Raw genomic sequence first — 24536 nt, forward strand, 5'->3', positions numbered from 1 at the left:
ACATTTCGAAAGCTTCTATTCTCTTCTTGTCCAAACTATTTATCGTCCATGTTTCACTTCCATACATGGCTACACTCCATACAAATACTTTCAGAAATGACTTCCTGACACTTAAATCTATACTCGATGTTAACAAATTTCTCTTCTTCAGAAACGCTTTCCTTGGCATTGCCAGTCTACATTTTATAGCCTCTCTACTTCGACCATCATCAGTTATTTTGCTCCCCAAATAGCAAAACTCCTTTATTACTCTAAGTGTCTCATTCCCTAATCTAATTCCCTCAACATCACCCGACTTAATTCGACTACACTGCATTATCCTCGTTTTGCTTCTGTTGATGTTCATCTTATACCCTCCTTTCAAGACACTGTCCATTCCGTTCAACTGCTCTTCCAAGTCCTTTGCTGTCTCTAACAGAATTAACTGAAGCATATTTGTGCCGAAAAGTGCGTTTTCTGTGCTTGTTACGCGGGGGCCTTCGCAAAGTAATGCAACACTTTTTTTCTGGAAGCAGGTTTGTTTTACTCAGGATTCCAATACACCATATTATTTTCCACTCTTTTGGCTTCAAAACCCTACTTTTAAACATAATCGCTGTTCAATGCCACGACCTTATGTTACCCTACTGGGAGGGCCGGTATGCCCGCATGGCACCACTACTGTTCGGCGTCGGAGTCAACATCTTATTGCATCAATAGCTTTTCCATCATCCACGTACCGCTCACCGCCAAGTGCACCCTTCATTGGGCCAAACAGACGGAAGTCGGGAGGTGCCGGAACGGGGCTGTAGGGTGGATGAGAGAAACAGTCCAATGAAGTTCTGTTACCTCCTGTCACGTGCGCAGACTTGTGTGAGGCCTTGCGTTATCGTGGAGAAGAGAAGTTCTTTTGCATTTTTGTGGCGACGAACACACTGGAGTCGTTTCTTCGGTTCCCCGAATCAATACACTTCACAGTGGATAGTTGCTCCATGGGGGAGGACGTCAAACACAATAACGTTTTCATTGTCCATGAAGACCAACGCCACGACTTTGCCGGCTGAGGGCGCAGCTTTGCACTTTTTCTTCGGGAGAGAGTTGGTGTGGCGCTACTCAGTGGACTGCCGTTTTGTTTCCAGTTCGATGTGATGAACCCGTGTTTCATGGCCTGTGACGATGTTCGGCAAAAATTTGTTACAATCAGCGTCGTAACGCTCAAGCAATTCCACACAGATGGTCCTTCGTTGCTCTTTATGGTCTTCTGATAGGCGGCGAGAAACCCAGCGGACGCACAGCTTCGAGTACTCCAACTGGTAACGAGTGTGCCAGCACTGCCAAAAGCGATATTCAGTTGGCAACGAGGTGTTTTGATTGTGATCCGTAGATCACCTCGAATGTGAGTGTTCACACATTCAGACATTGGAGGAATCACAGCTGTGTGCGACCGGCTGGCGCGCTGAGAATCGGACAGGTTTGAGCGACCTTGCTGCGATCAAGACAGACGCCTCGTCCAACGAATCACCGTGCTTATTTTCACTGCCAGGTCTCCGCAGACATTTTGCAAGCGCCTTTGAATATCTACGACGTCATCGTTTTCCGCCAAAAGAAACTCAATAAGCCGGCCGCCGTGGCCAAACGGTTCTAGGCGCTTCAGTCCGGAACCACGCGACTGCTACGGTCGCAGGTTCGAATCCTGCCTCGGGTATGGATGTATGTGAGGTCCTTAGGTTAGTTAGCTTTAAGTAGTTCTTAGTTCTAGGGGACTGATGACCTCAGATGTTAAGTCCCATAGTGCTCAGAGCCATTTGAACCAGCCATACTCAATAACAGCCCTCTTCGTGGAACGCACTTCCGTTACAGACGCCATTTTGCAGGCTACGCCACGTATAGGAAATTTATATGAAACTGTAGGGTTGAAGCGGCGATATTCCACGACGTTCCACAACAAATTCCGCAATTCTTCAACCGAAACTAGCCGAGAAAAAAATATGTTGGATTTCTTATTGAACGCCCCTCGTGCTGTGCGTTAATGAAAAATTTACATGTTCATCAACCCTTGGCAGGCAGCCTCACGGTTTGTGGCGAAGGATACTTCTGGAAGAGTTATTTTTTGCCCACTTCCGTCTTTCATTCGCGAAGATTAGAGATTAGATTAGTACTTGTTCCATAGATCATGAATACGACACTTCGTAATGACGTGGAACGTGTCAAGTTAATAAAAGGTGTCTATACAAGATATTACATTGCACAAAATATTACGTGACACTTAATATTTTTAATTTTTTTGGGTGGGGGGGTGGGGAAATTACCCACTTACTATATCCAAAAATTCATCTAATGCGTAGAAGGAGTTGCCATTCATAAATTATTTTAATTTCCTGTTAAATGCTATATGGCTATCTGTCAGACTTTTGATGCTATTAGGTAATTAGGTAAGTGACCAAAGACTTTTGTGGCAGCATAATTTACCCCTTCTGAGCCAAAGTTAGATTTAACCTTGAGTAGTGAAGACCATCCTTTCTCCTAGTGTTGTAGCCATGTACACTGCTATTACTTTTGAATTCGTTCGGATTGTTAATAACAAATTTCATAAGTGAATATATATATTGTGAGGCTACAGTGAAGATCCATAGCTCTTTAAATAAGTGTCAGTCGCATGATCTTGGATGAGTTCCAGCAATTATTCTGATTACACGCTTTTGTGCAATGAACACTCTTTTACTCAGATAAAAGTTACCCCAGAATATGATACCGTACGAACGCAGAGAATGAAAATAGGCGTGGTAAGCTAATTTACTGAGATGTATATCGCCAAAATTTGCAATGACCCTAATAGCATAAATATCTGAACTCAAAGTTTCTGCAGATCTTCAGCGTGTTTTTTCCAGTTCAACCCCTCATCAGTGAATACACGTAGAAATTTTGGTTATTCTACATTAGAAACCGATTTCTGATCGAAGTCTATATTTATTAATGGTGTCATTCCATTTCCTGTGTGGAACTGTATATACTGTGTTTTGTCAAGGTTTAATGAGAGCCCATTTGCAGAGAACCACATAATGATTTTCTGAAAAATATCGTGTACAATTACACCGCGAATAGCGAGTGGGTAAAAGGGATTGTAAATGAACCTCCGTATGGGCTCTGATTTCCCTTATTTTCTTGTCATGATCGTTTCATTAGACGTGCACTGATACCTGGTCGGCTCCACACCTACGACGATCGTGTCACCTGCACTCGTTCGTGAAGAGAACCCGTCGCAACTGATTCAGTTTCCAATCCAGCTTTTCTCTTGCCCACAATTTCCGCACACTGCAATGCTGGGGAAGGGTGGAGGTTTCTCCTTCATTCTTCTACGAGCCATTATTTGTAGGAAGCGGTAATCAACTGGCGCTGTGGAACAAAGGCGATGTTCTGAGTCGGTGTGGTGACTGGATGTTCTAATGACGGCACTCTGGTATACGCCGATTCAGCAGCAACTTCCCATGTTGAGTACCCGTCTTGCTATAACGTGATAATGAGCATACGATCGGAGGACGAATTGACCTTTCGAGGCACGTTGGCAGATTAAATAACGAACACAAGACGCATTGTCTCGTTCACGAATGAAAATTTAGCGTGCTCTACTACATTCTTATTAAAAATATTTATTTCGCGTTTAGTTTTACCTACATTACACAGAAATTTCCCGTGTTCAAATGAGTAGTGAGGAAGAGGTTTCCAGTAAGAGAAAAATACTAACTTTTCAAATCGTTTTCTTAGGTGCAGAGTGTCTGGATTAAAAATTTAATCGTAAAAAATTTAATATCTTAAGAAGTACTGAGAAACGTATTGACGGTATATCTCTACAAGTGTGGACATTTAAAAAGCTTTTGACACGTAATACACCTCGACAAGCGCATCATTAGTGTCGCGACACACATCCAATCTGTATTAAACTTCCTGGCAAATTAAAACTGTGTGCCGGGCCGAGACTCGAACTCGGGACCCTTGCCTTTCGCGGGCAACTGCTCTACCAACTGAGCTACCCAAGCACGACTCACGCCCCGTCCACACAGCTTTACTTCTGTCAGTACGTCGTCTCCTACCTTCCAAACTTTACAGAACTGGCAGAAGTAAAGCTGTGAGGACGGAGCGTGAGTCGTGCTTGGGTAGCTCAGTTGGTAGAGCACTTGCCCGCGAAAGGCAAAGGTCCCGAGTTCGAGTCTCGGCCCGGCACACAGTTTTAATCTGCCAGGAAGTTTCATATCGGCGCACACTCCACTGCAGAGTGAAAATCTCATTCTGGATCCAATCTGTATTCTACTTCTCTCCAGTGTTTTGCAACATTGCAGTCGTAAGATTTGCGATATCTGCACGAAAGCTATGGCGCAGATCTTGCAGATCACGAACTGGTGTCCGGCACACGTGATTCTTGATGACCCCCCCCCCAGAAAAAAAATCAAGTGGTGTAATGTCTAGGGTGTCAAGCACTCGAAGGATTACCTCTCCCAATCCGACGATCTGGGATCTCCTGATCCAAGGAATCTCTCACAACGTTCGCAAAATGGTATGTTGTGCCATCTCGTTGAAATATCACGTCACGAGGAAGTTGTGTCACGGCACACAGAACACCTTTTGCTTTGGAACCAACATGGTACTGACGCTCATTTACATGAAAAAGCAGTTACCCACTTTCCCGCGTCTTACCAACTGCCGAAAGCAAAGACAGGAAACATTTTGAGTTACCAACTTGTAGAAGCAAACTGCCAGTAAATATCTCAATTACGTCTCATGTTATTGCATTTTATACTTTTGTATTCTTAACCTGGATATCCTGTATTTAGAAGCGATGAATGATTTTTTCTAGTTTATAACATTGTCTTGGGGATTTTGCCAAATTGTTATATCTTCTTGGTGCAATATGTCGACAACGTAGCTCATAGTCATTGTCAGGTACTATCCGACGTACTGAAGCTTTTTGGATCCGCGCTGGTTATGTGTTGGTATACTGCTCTTTCTTTTACCGCTCCCTTTGCCATTCGGCAGCCTTGGCTCCGTTGCCCCTCATTCCTTGTTCCTTCTGCTCCCAAGCTCTATCCGCAGCCTGAGGCGTTTCGTACGTTGTCCTCTGTCACTGGCGGTGACTGCTGTGCAGGTGATGCGTCAATGGCTGACTTCCCTGTCTGTAGCCTGAACTGAGCTTCCTGGTGCTCTTTACTTAATATTAAGAAAGGATCTCAGGTCTTGCTCGGATTGTAACCGACATTTCTGTTGATGATATTTCTTCCGATATAATATCCACCGTGCTGCTAATAACACTGTCCCAGAACTTAGGAGGCTATATAAGGATTTTTGTAATACATCAACACGTACGAGTGATTAAGTTCTAGGAAGTGCTAGGCGACTTTCTTGGTTGTACCAGACGTGTGTGGTGTTCGTGTTTCCGGCATCGGATTTCCACTATTCTAATTGTTTCACCGATGTATGATATACTACACTGACATGGAATGCTGTAAATTCCTAGCTTATGTAAGCCTCGAAGAAAACCCTCTGCTGACACGTAACCAACAGGGATTCAAAAAATATTCTTCTTGTGAAACACAACTGGCTCTTAATTCAAATTTATTTATTATTGTTTTCGACGAGGGATCTCAAAATGATTCCATATTTCTAGATTTCCAGAAGGCTTTCGACATAGTTGCTCACAATCGGTTTCTAATCAAATTGCGTACCTATGGAGTATCGTCTAAGTTGGGCATGATTTCATTTCAAAAAACGACGCAGTAGTAGTTGATGACAAGTCAATAGAAGTAATACTTGTCGTCGTTCTCCAAGTAAATTTTTGCTATTTTTACCCATATACAAAAGATTTGAGAGACAATTTGAACAGCCCCCTTCTGTTGTTTGTTCTTTCGTTTACCGTCTAGTAAAGTCATCAGAAGATCAAAAGCAAACGCACATTGACTTAGACAAGAGGTGTGCCAGTTGATCCTGAACAACAGAGAGTGTGACGCCCAACACAGGAGTATTAAAATATTTCGTTAAATTTCGGTTACACGATTAAACACACAAATTTAAAGTTTGCAGGTTCGACTAAACACGTATAGATTGCAACTACGAACAACTTAAATTGGAACCATCAAGTAAAAAAAGCTAAGCTTGTCCTTCCTTCTCTAGAGTACTGCTGCAAGGTATGGGGTCTTTACCAGATAGGATTATTGGAGGACCTCAAAAAAGGTCATAGAAGAGCAGCTCATTTTGTATTAGCGCAATATTGGAAAGAAAATGTTACGGATGTGATACGTTAGTTAGTGTGGTTATCATTAAAAGAAAGGTGATTTTCGTTGAAGGGATATCTTTTCACGAAATACTAATCATCAGCTTTCTCCTCCGAATCCATAAATACACTCCTGGAAATGGAAAAAAGAACACATTGACACCGGTGTGTCAGACCCACCATACTTGCTCCGGACACTGCGAGAGGGCTGTACAAGCAATGATCACACGCACGGCACAGCGGACACACCAGGAACCGCGGCGTTGGCCGTCGAATGGCGGTAGCTGCGCAGCATTTGTGCACCGCCGCCGTCAGTGTCAGCCAGTTTGCCGTGGCATACGGAGCTCCATCGCAGTCTTTAACACTGGTAGCATGCCGCGACAGCGTGGACGTGAACCGTATGTGCAGTTGACGGACTTTGAGCGAGGGCGTATAGTGGGCATGCGGGAGGCCGGGTGGACGTACCGCCGAATTGCTCAACACGTGGGGCGTGAGGTCTCCACAGTACATCGATGTTGTCGCCAGTGGTCGGCGGAAGGTGCACGTGCCCGTCGACCTGGGACCGGACCACAGCGACGCACGGATGCACGCCAAGACCGTAGGATCCTACGCAGTGCCGTAGGGGACCGCACCGCCACTTCCCAGCAAATTAGGGACACTGTTGCTCCTGGGGTATCGGCGAGGACCATTCGCAACCGTCTCCATGAAGCTGGGCTACGGTCCCGCACACCGTTAGGCCGTCTTCCGCTCACGCCCCTACATCGTGCAGCCCGCCTCCAGTGGTGTCGCGACAGGCGTGAATGGAGGGACGAATGGAGACGTGTCGTCTTCAGCGATGAGAGTCGCTTCTGCTTTGGTGCCAATGATGGTCGTATGCGTGTTTGGCGCCGTGCAGGTGAGCGCCACAATCAGGACTGCATACGACCGAGGCACACAGGGCCAACACCCGGCATCATGGTGTGGGGAGCGATCTCCTACACTGGCCGTACACCACTGGTGATCGTCGAGGGGACACTGAATAGTGCACGGTACATCCAAACCGTCATCGAACCCATCGTTCTACCATTCCTAGACCGGCAAGGGAGCTTGCTGTTCCAACAGGACAATGCACGTCCGCATGTATCCCGTGCCACCCAACGTGCTCTAGAAGGTGTAAGTCAACTACCCTGGCCAGCAAGATCTCCGGATCTGTCCCCCATTGAGCATGTTTGGGACTGGATGAAGCGTCGTCTCACGCGGTCTGCACGTCCAGCACGAACGCTGGTCCAACTGAGGCGCCAGGTGGAAATGGCATGGCAAGCCGTTCCACAGGACTACATCCAGCATCTCTACGATCGTCTCCATGGGAGAATAGCAGCCTGCATTGCTGCGAAAGGTGGATATACACTGTACTAGAGCCGACATTGTGCATGCTCTGTTGCCTGTGTCTATGTGCCTGTGGTTCTGTCAGTGTGATCATGTGATGTATCTGACCCCAGGAATGTGTCAATAAAGTTTCCCCTTCCTGGGACAATGAATTCACGGTGTTCTTATTTCAATTTCCAGGAGTGTATTTTGTTCCCTTGCTTACTATTAGAGAGCGCAAAAGATAAGGAAGAGTCTGAAATTGAGTCTGTGAATCCTCTGTCAAACACTTAAGTGTGAAGTGCAGAGTAACCATCGAGATGTAGATTTAAATGTAGATGTAGTAGTCATCTTTAGAACCTGTTGACAATGCACTACACTTGGGAAACATACTAGCGAGAAGCATTCAAAAAGTTTTACTCAAAGTTTCAAATTAATTTTTTGGCTGTTTGCAGTTATATGTGTGCAGTTGTGGTACACAATGGACTACCCGCGCCACAGTACCGTAGCACGGCACTAGAGAAGCCAGAACAAGACTGTGCAGCCCATTGATAAACTGGAGTATCGGGTGGTAATTAGCCTGGGTTTGAAGGGGACAACGCTGCTAAAATCCGTACTCATCTAATGGAAGTGTACGACAACAATGCACCCTAATATGACGCGGTAGTTAGATGACGCAGACGCTTCCATTGTGGTCAAACAAGTCTAAATGACGAAGAACAATATGGCAGACCAGCGCTCTAAGAAGAACTGGGAATTACATGAGATGTGAATGGCCTGCTACTCGTAGACCGCCGTACCGTAATCTCGAGGTTAGTGTAAAAAGCGAAATATCAGTCATGCCCCAATTTTTAACATCTTGTACGACATTTTGATCATGGCAGATGTCGCCGCCCACTGAGTTTCGAGACTGCTCACACCCATTGTTATAAAAGACCATAAAAACGAAGAGCAAGGGAAATGTTGCAGATGTGTCTGGCCAATCCAGACGACTTATTTAAACGCCTTATCACCACGAATAAGTACTGGATTTATGACTATGACCCCAAGACAAAGGAGCAAAGCAAGCAGTGGAAGTATGTGAATTCATTGCTACCCAAAAAGGCAAATTTCCAATCCTAGTTTTCGTAGGTACCAAACGTTCACCTGGTACCCAGTGACGCGGTGTCCCGTGGAACGAACGGTACTTTTGAATGGTTGAGAAGGAAATGGTTGACTTAGTGAACAGCTGGTTAGAATAGGAGGCCAAAACGCAGCACAGTCGTCGTAAGTGTACAAGAGCAGAGTGAATACCGAAAGAGAGAAAACACAGGCAATAATTTAACACTATGTCAGATGGTACGGTCTGAAGGCTTCACGTGGTAAAAAAATGAAATGTCGTGTGACGAGGGCCTCCCGTCGGGTAGACCGTTCGCCTGGTGCAAGTCTTTCGATTTGACGCCACTTCGGCGACTTGCGCATCGATGGTGGTGAAATGATGATGAGTAGGACAACACAACACCCAGTCCCTGAGCGGAGAAAATCTCCGACCGACCCGGGAATCGAACCCGGGCCCTTTGGAGTGACAGTCTGTCGCGCTGACCACTCAGCTACCGGGGGCGGACTTCATGTGGTAAAATGTATGCAAGATAGCCCTTATTTAAGCGCAGAACTGTGCCGCAGGACAAACTCAAGGAACTCTCGGCTACTGCCGTCTGTACAGCCACGAGGAACTGCATCTACCAGCCAGCTGTAGTACTCGTATCTGAAACCCGATATCGGTACTGCAGCTTGGCGGAGAATCCGAATCCAACAGCGAGGACTCTAACATCATCGGGCGAGGTGGCGCTATTTTTTGGGAATGCCTTTGTGTGGTACTAACAGATTATGCTCGCACAGGAGCATACTATCGAAATCTCTTGACGAAGTTGCCGGAGGCTGACAAGAAGAAACAAAGGTGGATTCTGGTTAAGGCAGAGTTTTTGCTTCACGACAGTGCCCCAGAAGACATTTTGCTTCTTTTGACTCGAATTTTGTCCCCACATCCAATATTCCCCTGCCATGCCACCCAGTGACTTCTTCCTTGGATGAAGAAATCATAGCATGTCAGGCATTTTCAGAGTAACGACAAGATGATATTGGAGTTGTAAAGGTTTCTGGACGACACAAACCCAAATTTACACAGTCAGTGTCTCCGCCAAACTAAACAACGTTGGAAAAAATGAGTCTCATTGACGGGTAAGTACGTGATGAAGGACAAACACCATCATAAAGTTTCACAGTCGCTGCTTGATGATTTTCCGAAGTGACAGTTACAACGTTATGACTGTTGCTCTAATATAATCAGCACCGGTACAATATGAGATCTTACATTTGTATTTGTTAGCGAGCGCAGATATCGCCTGCAGAGTGCCCAATGACCATTATAAATTAAAACTGTAGAGGTGCCACAAGTCGCACGTCAGACATAAAATTCTATTTCTGACGTCGGAACTACATACAAAGCCAGAGTCTTTGCGCCAAACGTCTGGGGCTCATAGATCAAGTCATGAGCAACAACTTCCCTCACTGACAAAACTTCCGCTGAACCTTTTCAGCGACGCTTGTTGTCTTTTATAATTGACTAGCGTTCTACCTGCGGCGTCATCCATTTACCCATGTGGCATATACATAAAGCACACATCTCCTCTTCTCTCCTCTCTCTGCCCACCGCCTCCACCTCCCCCTGTCGTTCCATCTCATTCGCCCCTAATCTCTCTGACCATCTCCTCCTCCCTACATCTCCTCTTCCCCTCTCTCTGTCCCTTCCTTGCTTCCCCTCTCATCATATCTTCCTTCCCTCTCCCTCTGTTCATCTCCTCGTCTCCACTCACCTTGTCCATCGCATCCTCCCCCTCTCTGACCATTTCCTCCCCCCAGTCTCCGTCCATCTCCTCATCCCCACTCTGCCCCTCTCCTGCTCCTCACTTTCTCTACCCCTCTCCTCCCCCCCTTTCCTTCTCTCCATCTCCTCCACTCACCTCTCTCACTCTCCATCTCACCCTTCCCCTTCTATCTGTCCATCTGCTCCTTCTCCATTTCTCTCTGTCATACTCCCACATTTATCTGTCCATCTTCTCCTCCTCCCTTTCTCTGCCCATCTCTTCCTTTCACTCTCACAATCCGTCCCCTCCTTCTGCCATCTGTCACCTCAGCTGTGCCCTTATGCACATGTACTCCCTGAAACACTTTCTGATACTATCTCCACAACATGCCAGTCATGTGGGACAGTCTAGATATCAGCCATTACCAATGCTTTTTCACCTCCACTCTCACCCCTATGGGACTTAGGTGGTACTTACCCCACCAGACAGTAAGTATTTTGTGTACCAAATATCGCTGAAATTGATCCAGTGGTTCATGAGAATACACACATACAACGACTTTTATATATACACACTGTGCAACAAAATTGAAGAATCACTTTTTCGAAACCGCATAATTATCTTCCATTGTGACGCATAAGCTTGAAACGTGGCTCAAAATGCCTGCAACCTTTCCCTGTAATGGTGCAAATGCGTGGTGCTTCCAACGTCACCTTTAGGCTCTGCGATGCTTCAAAGAGCAAGATGTCGATACATCCAAAAAAAGGCCACAACTCAAAAGTTCACGTGAGGTGAACGGTGGGTTACTGATGCCACATTGGCACCATATTTCATTACAGTTATGCCCAACGCCAACGTGGATATCTCACACAATGGGAAGGTCGTTACAGTCCGTCTTACTCACATTTCACCCATTTGTTTTGGACGTCTTTTGACGGAGGTCATAAACGCGATACCCAGCGTTGAAATCACATAGTTTTCTTATGGGCGGCTGAGGAAAATGTTTCAGACACACCGCCGCTCAAAATCGACACGAAGAGGCGTCAGGCGGTGGCATAAAGTGCGTCAATGAAACCATCCCTTTCCCTTGATTGTTGATTCCCAAACATTTTGCTTTCGGAAACGACAGTTCGCAGTGCGATGAGCAACAGGAACATGTTCTTTACAAACTTTGACATTCCTGACACCCTCTGGTGGTTCAAACTGTCTCTAAGGAATTTACGGTGCTACATCCCCATTAAACTTGATGGCACCTCTTTGAACTGCAGCTTAACTGCAATTTTTGCTCTCGTGTACAGGCTGGAGCAACTAGGGGCTGTTCAAAACCATTCGACGAAATCTGAGTGTGATCCGAAGCAGGAGAGGGTACTTATGATTTTTCATCCCTCGTTTTTCGCGCCTTAATATGGCGTGATCATGGGGAGGAGGGTGTAACATTAACATGTGTACGAATAAAACGGCAAAGGGTCCCTCTAAGACTTCCCAGTTCGGCAACATCTTCTGTGCCGCCCCCCACGAACCTTTGTCGAACGTGTTACTCCAGAGTGGTGAGGGTTGCCTAACCCTCAGGCGCTAGAGCAGCCGAACTGCTGTCAACGTTTCAGACAGGAAAGTTGTATGCGATTAATAGCAGCTCCTCAATTGCATTTGGGCTCGTGTCGATAACAAGTGGATGATAAACTAAAGGAGCGCGGTACCCACCGACGAAGGCCCTGGACAGGTCGGGCTTGGACTCGGCCTCTGCGCGGCCGTCGCCCTGCCCGCCGTTGGTGTGCAGGTACTGCGACTGCGTCTGGCCGCGGTGTCGGCGCGCCGGCTGCTGCGGCGCCTGCCTCCTGGTGCGGCCGTGTGCGGGCCGCAGGTCCAGCGCCAGCGCGGCGTCCAGGGACTGCTTGCCGGCCGCCGGCGGCAGCGAGTTGCCGCGCCGGGCCGGGCGCACTACGAACACCCGCAGCCCCGCGCAGAAGTCGTACAGCCGCGGCCCGGCGAACGACAGCGCCTGCGTGTCACAAAACACGTGCTATTCAGTCACCTCTTACCTGCGTAATTTTGCGAGATACTCGACCGCTTACTGACCCCTGGTAAGTCTTGGGAACCTGTGAAACAGGTGCATTGTCACAGATCAGCTAGAAAAGATACATTTCTTGACTAGCCAGGAACGAGCGGAGTGATGAGACGACAGTCTTGTCTCCTAGTACGAGGGGCTTTCTATAAGTAATGCAAGACTTCTTTTCTGAAAACGGGTGATACGCGGAGAGGCGCCGGCGCCAGTTGCTTTCTCCGTTCGATTCACCCGGATCGATTGTTTCCCTCTGGCGTTGCTTATCTTTGCCTCGTTGGCCGGTGGTGGTGCTGGTGGGCTGGCGGGCAGACTGGATTTTGGCTTCGTAACGGCCGGTACGTGTCGCTGCTCAGAGGGTGAAACTTGTGTTTGCGTGGAGTTAGCTGGATTTGACCGATGTATGTGGCTCGGAGTGCGGAAGCGGGCCTGTTATTGCAAGTTCTTGAGGCGTGACTGGGCCACGGTCTTCTACACAGGACGCTGAGCAATGTGTTATTCATTTTGGCTAATGGAATAGAACTATGTACCACGCAGCTGTCTATTGAAGAAGTAGACATTCAAGCTTTATAGTTTTGCAATCGGGCCTACCCGTGTTATCACTAGCTTCTACCTTTTCTTATGAGTGTCAATATTGTATTGGAACTGCGACGTACTGGTGTAATAATATTATTCTTTGTATTATCGTTGCCCTTTTAAAACTAGTCTGTTTGTGCTGGGGCAATTTTACATATTTTGAAATTTGAAGTCTACAGTTAATGCTTTTAACCATTTTTAATTTGCCTTCGTCTTGATGTGATCTATCTTTGCAGAATTTTATCTTACTGTATTCTGTGGCTGTTAACATTGTTTCTTTTGGCTGTGGCTGTGTGTGCTTTTCTGTTGCAGCACTGCAGCGAGCACCTAGTCCGTGTCTAAATCGATGTACGGAGTACGACGCCTTGGCCGACCAGTACCAGAGGGAACGGAGGTTCTTTTGGCCGCGGGGAAAATGGCAATTGATACGGCAGCCACTGAGTTCTTCCGGTTGCAGTGAGTGGGGATCTTGTATTAAGTTAAGTTTCCCCTGCATTGGCACGCCAAGGCGTCTGTTCCGTTTGCTATACTGCTTGTACATTTACCTTCAAAACCATAAAGGAAGAAGACTAGTGTTCTGAATTATACCTTACGTGCAGCGGGAGTTGAACTTAGCGAAATACTTGATGGGTAGTGGAAATTGGAAATTAAGTCAATTGTCCTATTGCGCTTGCCCAGGTGACCTATTTAAAAGAAACTTATTTCACCTTTATTATTCAAGTGTCCTTTGTTAAATGAAACTGATTTTGCTTTTTATTATTGAAATGGTTACAGGTAGTATAGAAGTTATAAGAAGTTCTTGTTTGCAAGTAATTCAATCAGAAAAGTTTTGTGTAATGTATTTTTTTGACTTGTGTATCCTGTTCAAAAGAAACTTGTTCCACCTTTATTATTCAAGTGCCCTTGTTAAATGAAACTGATTTTACTTTTTATTATTGAAGCGCTTAGAAGAAGTTCTTGTTTGCACCTAATTCAATTAGAAAGGTATTGTGTAATGTATTTTTCTGATTTGTGAATAAGAGACACTTGTACGAAGTTTTTGGGTAAATACTGTGCCCTTTGGGTTAAACTGTTGATCAGTAATAAATTAGTTGTATCTTCCAAGTCCTCTGTACTTATTATTTCACTTGTCACCGTCTTGCACTTAACCACCACGTTGCACAGGTTCGTTTTATTCCTGATTCCAGTACACTGTCTTATTCTCCACTCTTTTGGCTACGAAACATTATTTTTTAACATAATCTCCATTAAATGCGAAGGCCTTACGCCACCTTACTGGAAGGGCCTGTGTTCTGTCATTGTACCTCTCGACTGGCCGACGTTGGAAACAAAGTTTGCTGCATCAATAACCTCCCCATCAGCCACGTACTCCTTCCCACGGAGTGCAACCTCCATTAGGCCAAAGAAATGGAAGTCTTCTGTTAGGCGGCGAGGAACCCGGCGGGCACACACCTTTGAGAACCCCAACCCGTGGACGAGTGTTTCAGCACTACCAAAGGAGACGGCCAGCTGAGCAGCGAGGTGTTTGATCGCAGTTTGTCAGTGACCTCCTTTGAGAGTGTCCGCACATAGCAATACTGCAGAAATCACAGCTTGTATGCGGCCAGCGGGCGCCGATGGAGATCAAACAGGTTTACGCGGCGTTGTTGCGGTGATGAGAGAGTCTCGCCCAACGACTCAATGTGCCTTTGTTCACTGCCAGATCTCCGTAGACATTCTACAAGCGCCTATTAATATCTGCGATGCTCTGGGTATCTGCTGAAGGAAACTCAATGACAGCTGTTCGCTTGGAATGCAACTCCATTACAGACGCCATTTTGAAGGCTACGTATATTGCTGCCACCTATCTTGAAACTGCTGCATAGGGGCTGAAGCGAGAATCTCCCACAGTGTACACAGCAAATTGCGCATTTTTTTCAACCGAGATTGGCTGAGAAAAAAATGAGTCACGTTACTTACTAGACACCTTGTGGAACGCCCTCTTACTTAGGCTTGAATCATATGAACCAGTGCTTTCAGCGAGTTGGTTGGTTGACTTGGGGTAGGCGACCAAACAGCAAGGTGATCGATCCATTAACTAGGATGGCAGATATAAAGGGACGAACGACATAAATAGCAGGGTCCAGTAAAGGGGAAGGGATAATGTGCAAACAAAGGAGGAAAGAGGATGTCAGGGCAGCAGGAAGAGGAAAGAACAGGAGGGGGCTGAGCGGAAACGGGCAGAGCTGGGGTGTCCCAGAAACACTACGCCTGGTGAGACACCAGCACTGCCACTGAACCGTCCCGACACCCATACCATACCACACCATTATCACGATATAATGGGCGCAACACCAGGGGAAGAAGACACAAGAAAAGGGGAAATAAAACAGCACAAACCAAAGACGAAATGTAGCAAAAGGCTCGCAGGTGGGGACGCAAGGTCGTGGCCTTCATAACCAACGTCTATGCTCACTCAAATTCTGGAGGAAAATTCAAGAACTTGTATCTGAGGTATAAACGACTTTCGAGAAGAAAACTAAGGACAGATGTAACCATGCAAGGGTCGTCCGCTAACACCCCAGACAAGGAAGGTGGGAGGATATATTTAGTGCAAAGATCCAAAAGGAGGGGGAAAGTACAGCAAAATATGGATTACTGTAAGTAGAGCCCCACAACTAAAAAAGGAAGGGGAGGGGCTGCTCATTGCAGGGTAAAAACCCATGGCTCCACCTAGTATGACCAATATGAAGATGGTAGAGGATGGTATATTTCTGCCAGTTAGGCAGAGGGAAGAACGGCACATAGTGGAAGTCTCTTTGATGGGCGGCCTCCAAAGAATCAGCCCATGATTGAACAAAAACGGATTTGATGCAAAACCACAAATCTGCCCCTGGAGAGGTCAATGAGAATGGGGCGTGGGGAGGATGTCCCTCCCCCCCTCACCCAGACAGATGATCAGCAAGTTCATCACCCAGGATACGCACGCAGTCAGGAACCCAAAGGAAGTCAACCGAATAAGCAACATCACTAAGATCAGCTGGAAGGTCGTGGATGGCAGAGAGCAAGTGACAGTGGAAAAAACAACAAGCGATAGCCTGAAGGAGACTCATTGGGTCTGGACATAACACATTAGGGTGAGGGAGGATCATTTAATAAAACGAGGGGCTCCAATAGATGGCCATCAATTCCCCAGTAAAAACCTACACATGGTAGGCGAGAGATGGCGTTCCATGCCAACTAAAGATGTGAAGGCATATTCGACATGATCAGCGGATTTAGAGCCATTGGTGTAAAGACAATAGCATTCGAAACAAACAATGGAACACTGTTGGAACGACTGAGGTTTTCAAACCCTGGAAGAGATCCATGTGAATCCACACCTGAGGAACTAATCAAGGGGGGCTAGTCACGAGAGAATATGGGGAAGAGGGCAAGGAGGGGAGATGGAAGTCATGGGAGGGAAAAGCGAGGTTGAGCCCACTGGTAAACCCACCTGAGAGTGGGCGGTAGGAAGGCGATGGCCCAAAGCCATGAAAAGAACAGAATAGGAGGGATGAGTAGGGGAAGAGCACATAATTATGGCATAGGAAACCAGATGCTGGGATCGCTGAATCGAAAGGGAAGGGAGCCCAGTGTCAACCAGAAGACTATCAACAGGGATAGTGTGAAAGGCACCGGTGGCTAAACGGATGCCATGATGGTGAACTGAGTCCAGGAAGAGCAGTGTAGAACGGACAGTTGATTCATAAACTTAACAATCACAGTCCAGATGAGACAGAACTAATGCCTGGCAAAGGAGAGGAAGGGTCGAATGATCCGTGCCCCAAGAGGTGTAGGCAAGGAAGCGAAGAACATTGGGTTTCTGCAAACAGCCAACCATCAGATGACAGATATGGGGCAACCAAGTAAAATTGTTGTCAAAGAGAAGCCCCGAATAACGCAGCTGGGGGACCAGTCAGGCGTGGGGTATCTAGGTAGAGCTCTGGATCAGAATTGTCCATAGTACGGTGACAGAAATGCCATACCGTCAACTTAAGGGGAGAAAACTGGAAACTATGCGAGAGAGTTCACGTGAAAGCGCTCCAGATGGCACATTGGAGCTGTTGTTCCACAGAGGCCACAGAGTGGGAGCTAGCGCAAATACATAAATTATCTACATGCGGAGCATGGGTGACCAATGGTCTGGAACAGGCCATAAGTCCATTAATAGCGATTAGGAAATGAAGAAAGGCACTTAATATAGAGCCATGTGGACTGTCATTCTCCTGGGTCGGTGGAGAGTTGAGAAGAGTGCCAACCTGGACTCTGAACGACCGGTGGGACAGGAACTAGCGAATAAAAATCGGAAGGGGCCCCCAAAGACCCCACTCATGGAACATAAGGAGGATACGACGGTGCCAGGCTGTTTTGTAAGTCTTACAAACATCAAAGATGGCGATGCTGAGAAATGGCCTGCCGAACTGCGGTTTCCAGTCAAAGCAGATGATCGATTGGAGACACCCCTCCCAAGAGCCACACTGGTAAGGAGATAAAAGGTCCTGAGATTCAAGGACCCAAATTATGCTGATGAGACACCATCCATTCTAATAAGTTTCAGGGGACATTGGTCAGGCTGATGAGCTGGTAACCATCAAGGGACATGAATCATTGGCACAATTGAAGGACAGAAACCACAATACTGTCCATCCACTGAGAGGGGAATGCCTTAGAGCCAAATACCGTTAAATGCCTGGTGGAGATACTGGTATTGTGGAGGACTGAAGTGTTGAAGGAATTGGTTATTGATGGAATCAGGACCATGAGCTGAATTGTGGGAAGAAGAGAGGGCCAGAAGAAGGTCCCATTCCATAAAAGGTTCAATGTAGGATTCTACCTGACAATGGGTAGAACAGAAGCAGGAAGCTTCAGGCCACTGTTTCCAGAGGAGGATGGCAGCTGGATAGGAGGCTGACGCTGATATCATGGCAAAATAAGTCGTGAGGTGTTCCGCGAGAATAGATAGATCTATATAAAGCCCACCTGGAAAGCAAGACCCAGAATGGAAGACAGCCACTAACAATCTTTGAGGGTGCAGAGTGTAGCCCACACTCATAATGATACAACAGCAGAACCTAGAGAGGAGACAAACTGTTCACAACACACCTGTTTGTTCTGTCTGATTAAGTAATGGGCTTTGGCGTGAAGATGTTTAAAGGTAATTTGACCAGTGGAGGATGAGTGCCACTTAAGATGTTGCAAGGCACAACGATGATCACAGATAGTGGTAGCAGTGGTCATGCTCCATCATGGAACTGGCCCATGACAAACGGTCTGTCAAGTGGGGAACCATAATGGCAGCAGAGTGGATGGTCTTATCAGGCAGATCATGAACAACTTCATCAATACTACCTCACAAAGGGGATGGAAACATGAACTGGAAGGTATATAGAGGTCAACATGATGGAAAGCCCAGTGGAAGGTGAGAAGGGAACGACAGAATCAACAGGAAGTGGCCACTATCACAGAGTTCATTGTGTGGTGACCAGTGTAAGGAAGAAAGAAGAGGAGGTGAAATGAGCGGAAGATCAATAGTAGAAAAGTGCCATATGCAGCACTAAAATGAATAGGTGAACCATCATTAAGAAGGCACAGGAAATTGGTCAATGAGGAGCTCCTGACTAGGTGAAGAAGCACTCCCCGCAATGATGATGGACATTAAAATCTCCAAGGAGGAGGACCCCACAACAGTGATGGACATTAAAATCGCCAAGGAGAAGGAAGGAAGGAAGGAAGGGGGGTTGCTGAAGGAGATCAGTTAGGGTGGTAGTATGTGTGGCCTGTCAGGAGGGGACAGAGACTGCAAACCATGATGGCAGAGTCCAAGTGTACCGAGATGTAAGGAAGGATTGGGGGTTGCTGAAGGAGATCAGTTAGGGTGGTAGTATGTGTGGCCTGTCAGGAGGGGACAGAGACTGCAAACCATGATGGCAGAGTCCAAGTGTACCGAGATGTAAGGAAGGAAGGGGGGTTGCTGAAGGAGATCAGTTAGGGTGGTAGTATGTGTGGCCTGTCAGGAGGGGACAGAGACTGCAAACCATGATGGCAGAGTCCAAGTGTACCGAGATGTAAGGAAGGAAGGGGGGTTGCTGAAGGAGATCAGTTAGGGTGGTAGTATGTGTGGCCTGTCAGGAGGGGACAGAGACTGCAAACCATGATGGCAGAGTCCAAGTGTACCGAGATGTAAGGAAGGAAGGGGGGTTGCTGAAGGAGATCAGTTAGGGTGGTAGTATGTGTGGCCTGTCAGGAGGGGACAGAGACTGCAAACCATGATGGCAGAGTCCAAGTGTACCGAGATGTAAGGAAGGAAGGGGGGTTGCTGAAGGAGATCAGTTAGGGTGGTAGTATGTGTGGCCTGTCAGGAGGGGACAGAGACTGCAAACCATGATGGCAGAGTCCAAGTGTACCGAGATGTAAGGAAGGAAGGGGGGTTGCTGAAGGAGATCAGTTAGGGTGGTAGTATGTGTGGCCTGTCAGGAGGGGACAGAGACTGCAAACCATGATGGCAGAGTCCAAGTGTACCGAGATGTAAGGAAGGAAGGGGGGTTGCTGAAGGAGATCAGTTAGGGTGGTAGTATGTGTGGCCTGTCAGGAGGGGACAGAGACTGCAAACCATGATGGCAGAGTCCAAGTGTACCGAGATGTAAGGAAGGAAGGGGGGTTGCTGAAGGAGATCAGTTAGGGTGGTAGTATGTGTGGCCTGTCAGGAGGGGACAGAGACTGCAAACCATGATGGCAGAGTCCAAGTGTACCGAGATGTAAGGAAGGAAGGGGGGTTGCTGAAGGAGATCAGTTAGGGTGGTAGTATGTGTGGCCTGTCAGGAGGGGACAGAGACTGCAAACCATGATGGCAGAGTCCAAGTGTACCGAGATGTAAGGAAGGAAGGGGGGTTGCTGAAGGAGATCAGTTAGGGTGGTAGTATGTGTGGCCTGTCAGGAGGGGACAGAGACTGCAAACCATGATGGCAGAGTCCAAGTGTACCGAGATGTAAGGAAGGAAGGGGGGTTGCTGAAGGAGATCAGTTAGGGTGGTAGTATGTGTGGCCTGTCAGGAGGGGACAGAGACTGCAAACCATGATGGCAGAGTCCAAGTGTACCGAGATGTAAGGAAGGAAGGGGGGTTGCTGAAGGAGATCAGTTAGGGTGGTAGTATGTGTGGCCTGTCAGGAGGGGACAGAGACTGCAAACCATGATGGCAGAGTCCAAGTGTACCGAGATGTAAGGAAGGAAGGGGGGTTGCTGAAGGAGATCAGTTAGGGTGGTAGTATGTGTGGCCTGTCAGGAGGGGACAGAGACTGCAAACCATGATGGCAGAGTCCAAGTGTACCGAGATGTAAGGAAGGAAGGGGGGTTGCTGAAGGAGATCAGTTAGGGTGGTAGTATGTGTGGCCTGTCAGGAGGGGACAGAGACTGCAAACCATGATGGCAGAGTCCAAGTGTACCGAGATGTAAGGAAGGAAGGGGGGTTGCTGAAGGAGATCAGTTAGGGTGGTAGTATGTGTGGCCTGTCAGGAGGGGACAGAGACTGCAAACCATGATGGCAGAGTCCAAGTGTACCGAGATGTAAGGAAGGAAGGGGGGTTGCTGAAGGAGATCAGTTAGGGTGGTAGTATGTGTGGCCTGTCAGGAGGGGACAGAGACTGCAAACCATGATGGCAGAGTCCAAGTGTACCGAGATGTAAGGAAGGAAGGGGGGTTGCTGAAGGAGATCAGTTAGGGTGGTAGTATGTGTGGCCTGTCAGGAGGGGACAGAGACTGCAAACCATGATGGCAGAGTCCAAGTGTACCGAGATGTAAGGAAGGAAGGGGGGTTGCTGAAGGAGATCAGTTAGGGTGGTAGTATGTGTGGCCTGTCAGGAGGGGACAGAGACTGCAAACCATGATGGCAGAGTCCAAGTGTACCGAGATGTAAGGAAGGAAGGGGGGTTGCTGAAGGAGATCAGTTAGGGTGGTAGTATGTGTGGCCTGTCAGGAGGGGACAGAGACTGCAAACCATGATGGCAGAGTCCAAGTGTACCGAGATGTAAGGAAGGAAGGGGGGTTGCTGAAGGAGATCAGTTAGGGTGGTAGTATGTGTGGCCTGTCAGGAGGGGACAGAGACTGCAAACCATGATGGCAGAGTCCAAGTGTACCGAGATGTAAGGAAGGAAGGGGGGTTGCTGAAGGAGATCAGTTAGGGTGGTAGTATGTGTGGCCTGTCAGGAGGGGACAGAGACTGCAAACCATGATGGCAGAGTCCAAGTGTACCGAGATGTAAGGAAGGAAGGGGGGTTGCTGAAGGAGATCAGTTAGGGTGGTAGTATGTGTGGCCTGTCAGGAGGGGACAGAGACTGCAAACCATGATGGCAGAGTCCAAGTGTACCGAGATGTAAGGAAGGAAGGGGGGTTGCTGAAGGAGATCAGTTAGGGTGGTAGTATGTGTGGCCTGTCAGGAGGGGACAGAGACTGCAAACCATGATGGCAGAGTCCAAGTGTACCGAGATGTAAGGAAGGAAGGGGGGTTGCTGAAGGAGATCAGTTAGGGTGGTAGTATGTGTGGCCTGTCAGGAGGGGACAGAGACTGCAAACCATGATGGCAGAGTCCAAGTGTACCGAGATGTAAGGAAGGAAGGGGGGTTGCTGAAGGAGATCAGTTAGGGTGGTAGTATGTGTGGCCTGTCAGGAGGGGACAGAGACTGCAAACCATGATGGCAGAGTCCAAGTGTACCGAGATGTAAGGAAGGAAGGGGGGTTGCTGAAGGAGATCAGTTAGGGTGGTAGTATGTGTGGCCTGTCAGGAGGGGACAGAGACTGCAAACCATGATGGCAGAGTCCAAGTGTACCGAGATGTAAGGAAGGAAGGGGGGTTGCTGAAGGAGATCAGTTAGGGTGGTAGTATGTGTGGCCTGTCAGGAGGGGACAGAGACTGCAAACCATGATGGCAGAGTCCAAGTGTACCGAGATGTAAGGAAGGAAGGGGGGTTGCTGAAGGAGATCAGTTAGGGTGGTAGTATGTGTGGCCTGTCAGGAGGGGACAGAGACTGCAAACCATGATGGCAGAGTCCAAGTGTACCGAGATGTAAGGAAGGAAGGGGGGTTGCTGAAGGAGATCAGTTAGGGTGGTAGTATGTGTGGCCTGTCAGGAGGGGACAGAGACTGCAAACCATGATGGCAGAGTCCAAGTGTACCGAGATGTAAGGAAGGAAGGGGGGTTGCTGAAGGAGATCAGTTAGGGTGGTAGTATGTGTGGCCTGTCAGGAGGGGACAGAGACTGCAAACCATGATGGCAGAGTCCAAGTGTACCGAGATGTAAGGAAGGAAGGGGGGTTGCTGAAGGAGATCAGTTAGGGTGGTAGTATGTGTGGCCTGTCAGGAGGGGACAGAGACTGCAAACCATGATGGCAGAGTCCAAGTGTACCGAGATGTAAGGAAGGAAGGGGGGTTGCTGAAGGAGATCAGTTAGGGTGGTAGTATGTGTGGCCTGTCAGGAGGGGACAGAGACTGCAAACCATGATGGCAGAGTCCAAGTGTACCGAGATGTAAGGAAGGAAGGGGGGTTGCTGAAGGAGATCAGTTAGGGTGGTAGTATGTGTGGCCTGTCAGGAGGGGACAGAGACTGCAAACCATGATGGCAGAGTCCAAGTGTACCGAGATGTAAGGAAGGAAGGGGGGTTGCTGAAGGAGATCAGTTAGGGTGGTAGTATGTGTGGCCTGTCAGGAGGGGACAGAGACTGCAAACCATGATGGCAGAGTCCAAGTGTACCGAGATGTAAGGAAGGAAGGGGGGTTGCTGAAGGAGATCAGTTAGGGTGGTAGTATGTGTGGCCTGTCAGGAGGGGACAGAGACTGCAAACCATGATGGCAGAGTCCAAGTGTACCGAGATGTAAGGAAGGAAGGGGGGTTGCTGAAGGAGATCAGTTAGGGTGGTAGTATGTGTGGCCTGTCAGGAGGGGACAGAGACTGCAAACCATGATGGCAGAGTCCAAGTGTACCGAGATGTAAGGAAGGAAGGGGGGTTGCTGAAGGAGATCAGTTAGGGTGGTAGTATGTGTGGCCTGTCAGGAGGGGACAGAGACTGCAAACCATGATGGCAGAGTCCAAGTGTACCGAGATGTAAGGAAGGAAGGGGGGTTGCTGAAGGAGATCAGTTAGGGTGGTAGTATGTGTGGCCTGTCAGGAGGGGACAGAGACTGCAAACCATGATGGCAGAGTCCAAGTGTACCGAGATGTAAGGAAGGAAGGGGGGTTGCTGAAGGAGATCAGTTAGGGTGGTAGTATGTGTGGCCTGTCAGGAGGGGACAGAGACTGCAAACCATGATGGCAGAGTCCAAGTGTACCGAGATGTAAGGAAGGAAGGGGGGTTGCTGAAGGAGATCAGTTAGGGTGGTAGTATGTGTGGCCTGTCAGGAGGGGACAGAGACTGCAAACCATGATGGCAGAGTCCAAGTGTACCGAGATGTAAGGAAGGAAGGGGGGTTGCTGAAGGAGATCAGTTAGGGTGGTAGTATGTGTGGCCTGTCAGGAGGGGACAGAGACTGCAAACCATGATGGCAGAGTCCAAGTGTACCGAGATGTAAGGAAGGAAGGGGGGTTGCTGAAGGAGATCAGTTAGGGTGGTAGTATGTGTGGCCTGTCAGGAGGGGACAGAGACTGCAAACCATGATGGCAGAGTCCAAGTGTACCGAGATGTAAGGAAGGAAGGGGGGTTGCTGAAGGAGATCAGTTAGGGTGGTAGTATGTGTGGCCTGTCAGGAGGGGACAGAGACTGCAAACCATGATGGCAGAGTCCAAGTGTACCGAGATGTAAGGTTGGTTGGTTGGTTGGTTGGTTTTGGGGAAGGAGACCAGACAGCGTGGTCATCGGTCTCATCGGATTAGGGAAGGATGGGGAAGGAAGTCGGCCGTGCCCTTTCAGAGGAACCATCCCGGCATTTGCCTGGAGTGATTTAGGGAAATCACGGAAAACCTAAATCAGGATGGCCGGACGCGGGATTGAACCGTCGTCCTCCCGAATGCGAGTCCAGTGTCTTACCACTGCGCCACCTCGCTCGGTGAGATGTAAGGAAGGAAGGGGGGTTGCTGAAGGAGATCAGTTAGGGTGGTAGTATGTGTGGCCTGTCAGGAGGGGACAGAGACTGCAAACCATGATGGCAGAGTCCAAGTGTACCCGAGCAGCAACCACTTCCAATGGGATACAAAGTGAGATCAATGTACTAACGATATCAGTATGGACTAATGTGCAGACGCCACCAGAAGCCTTCAAAGGGTTGACCCTGTTCCAGTAGAAAGCACGTTATCCACGAAAAGATCCTGAAGAACAACATAAGTTGCCGAGTAAAAGGCAATAATGGATTGTCACTCTGGGAAGTGATGGAACTAACCATTACAATACTACTGAATAATCATGAAGCAGGTATCCAAATAGGAGGCGAATGGGCTGGAGCCAGTCATGCCATCTGGTCACCATCCATCGCAAAC

The 24536-nt window shown here is 48.0% G+C and overlaps 1 protein-coding gene and 2 non-coding genes across 6 annotated transcripts in view; 1 reads left to right on the plus strand and 2 right to left on the minus strand.

Moving 5' to 3' along the window:
• The window catches only part of LOC126260836 (collagen alpha-1(III) chain-like), a 224543-nt gene that overhangs the window by 56177 nt on the left and 143830 nt on the right, over positions 1 to 24536 (minus strand). For all 4 annotated transcript variants that reach the window (XM_049958236.1, XM_049958235.1, XM_049958234.1 and 1 more), the window contains exon 4: positions 12127 to 12424. In XM_049958236.1, coding sequence (XP_049814193.1) covers positions 12127 to 12424 — 298 coding nt within the window. The remainder of the gene's footprint in view (positions 1 to 12126; positions 12425 to 24536) is intronic.
• Trnas-cga (transfer RNA serine (anticodon CGA)) lies at positions 3940 to 4014 on the minus strand. Its single transcript has one exon. It is a non-coding gene; the product is annotated as a tRNA-Ser (tRNA).
• Positions 4124 to 4198, plus strand: Trnas-cga (transfer RNA serine (anticodon CGA)). Its single transcript has one exon. It is a non-coding gene; the product is annotated as a tRNA-Ser (tRNA).

The sequence above is a fragment of the Schistocerca nitens genome, chromosome 5 (genome assembly GCF_023898315.1).
Source record: "Schistocerca nitens isolate TAMUIC-IGC-003100 chromosome 5, iqSchNite1.1, whole genome shotgun sequence".
In the NCBI taxonomy this organism is placed as follows: Eukaryota; Metazoa; Arthropoda; class Insecta; order Orthoptera; family Acrididae; genus Schistocerca; species Schistocerca nitens.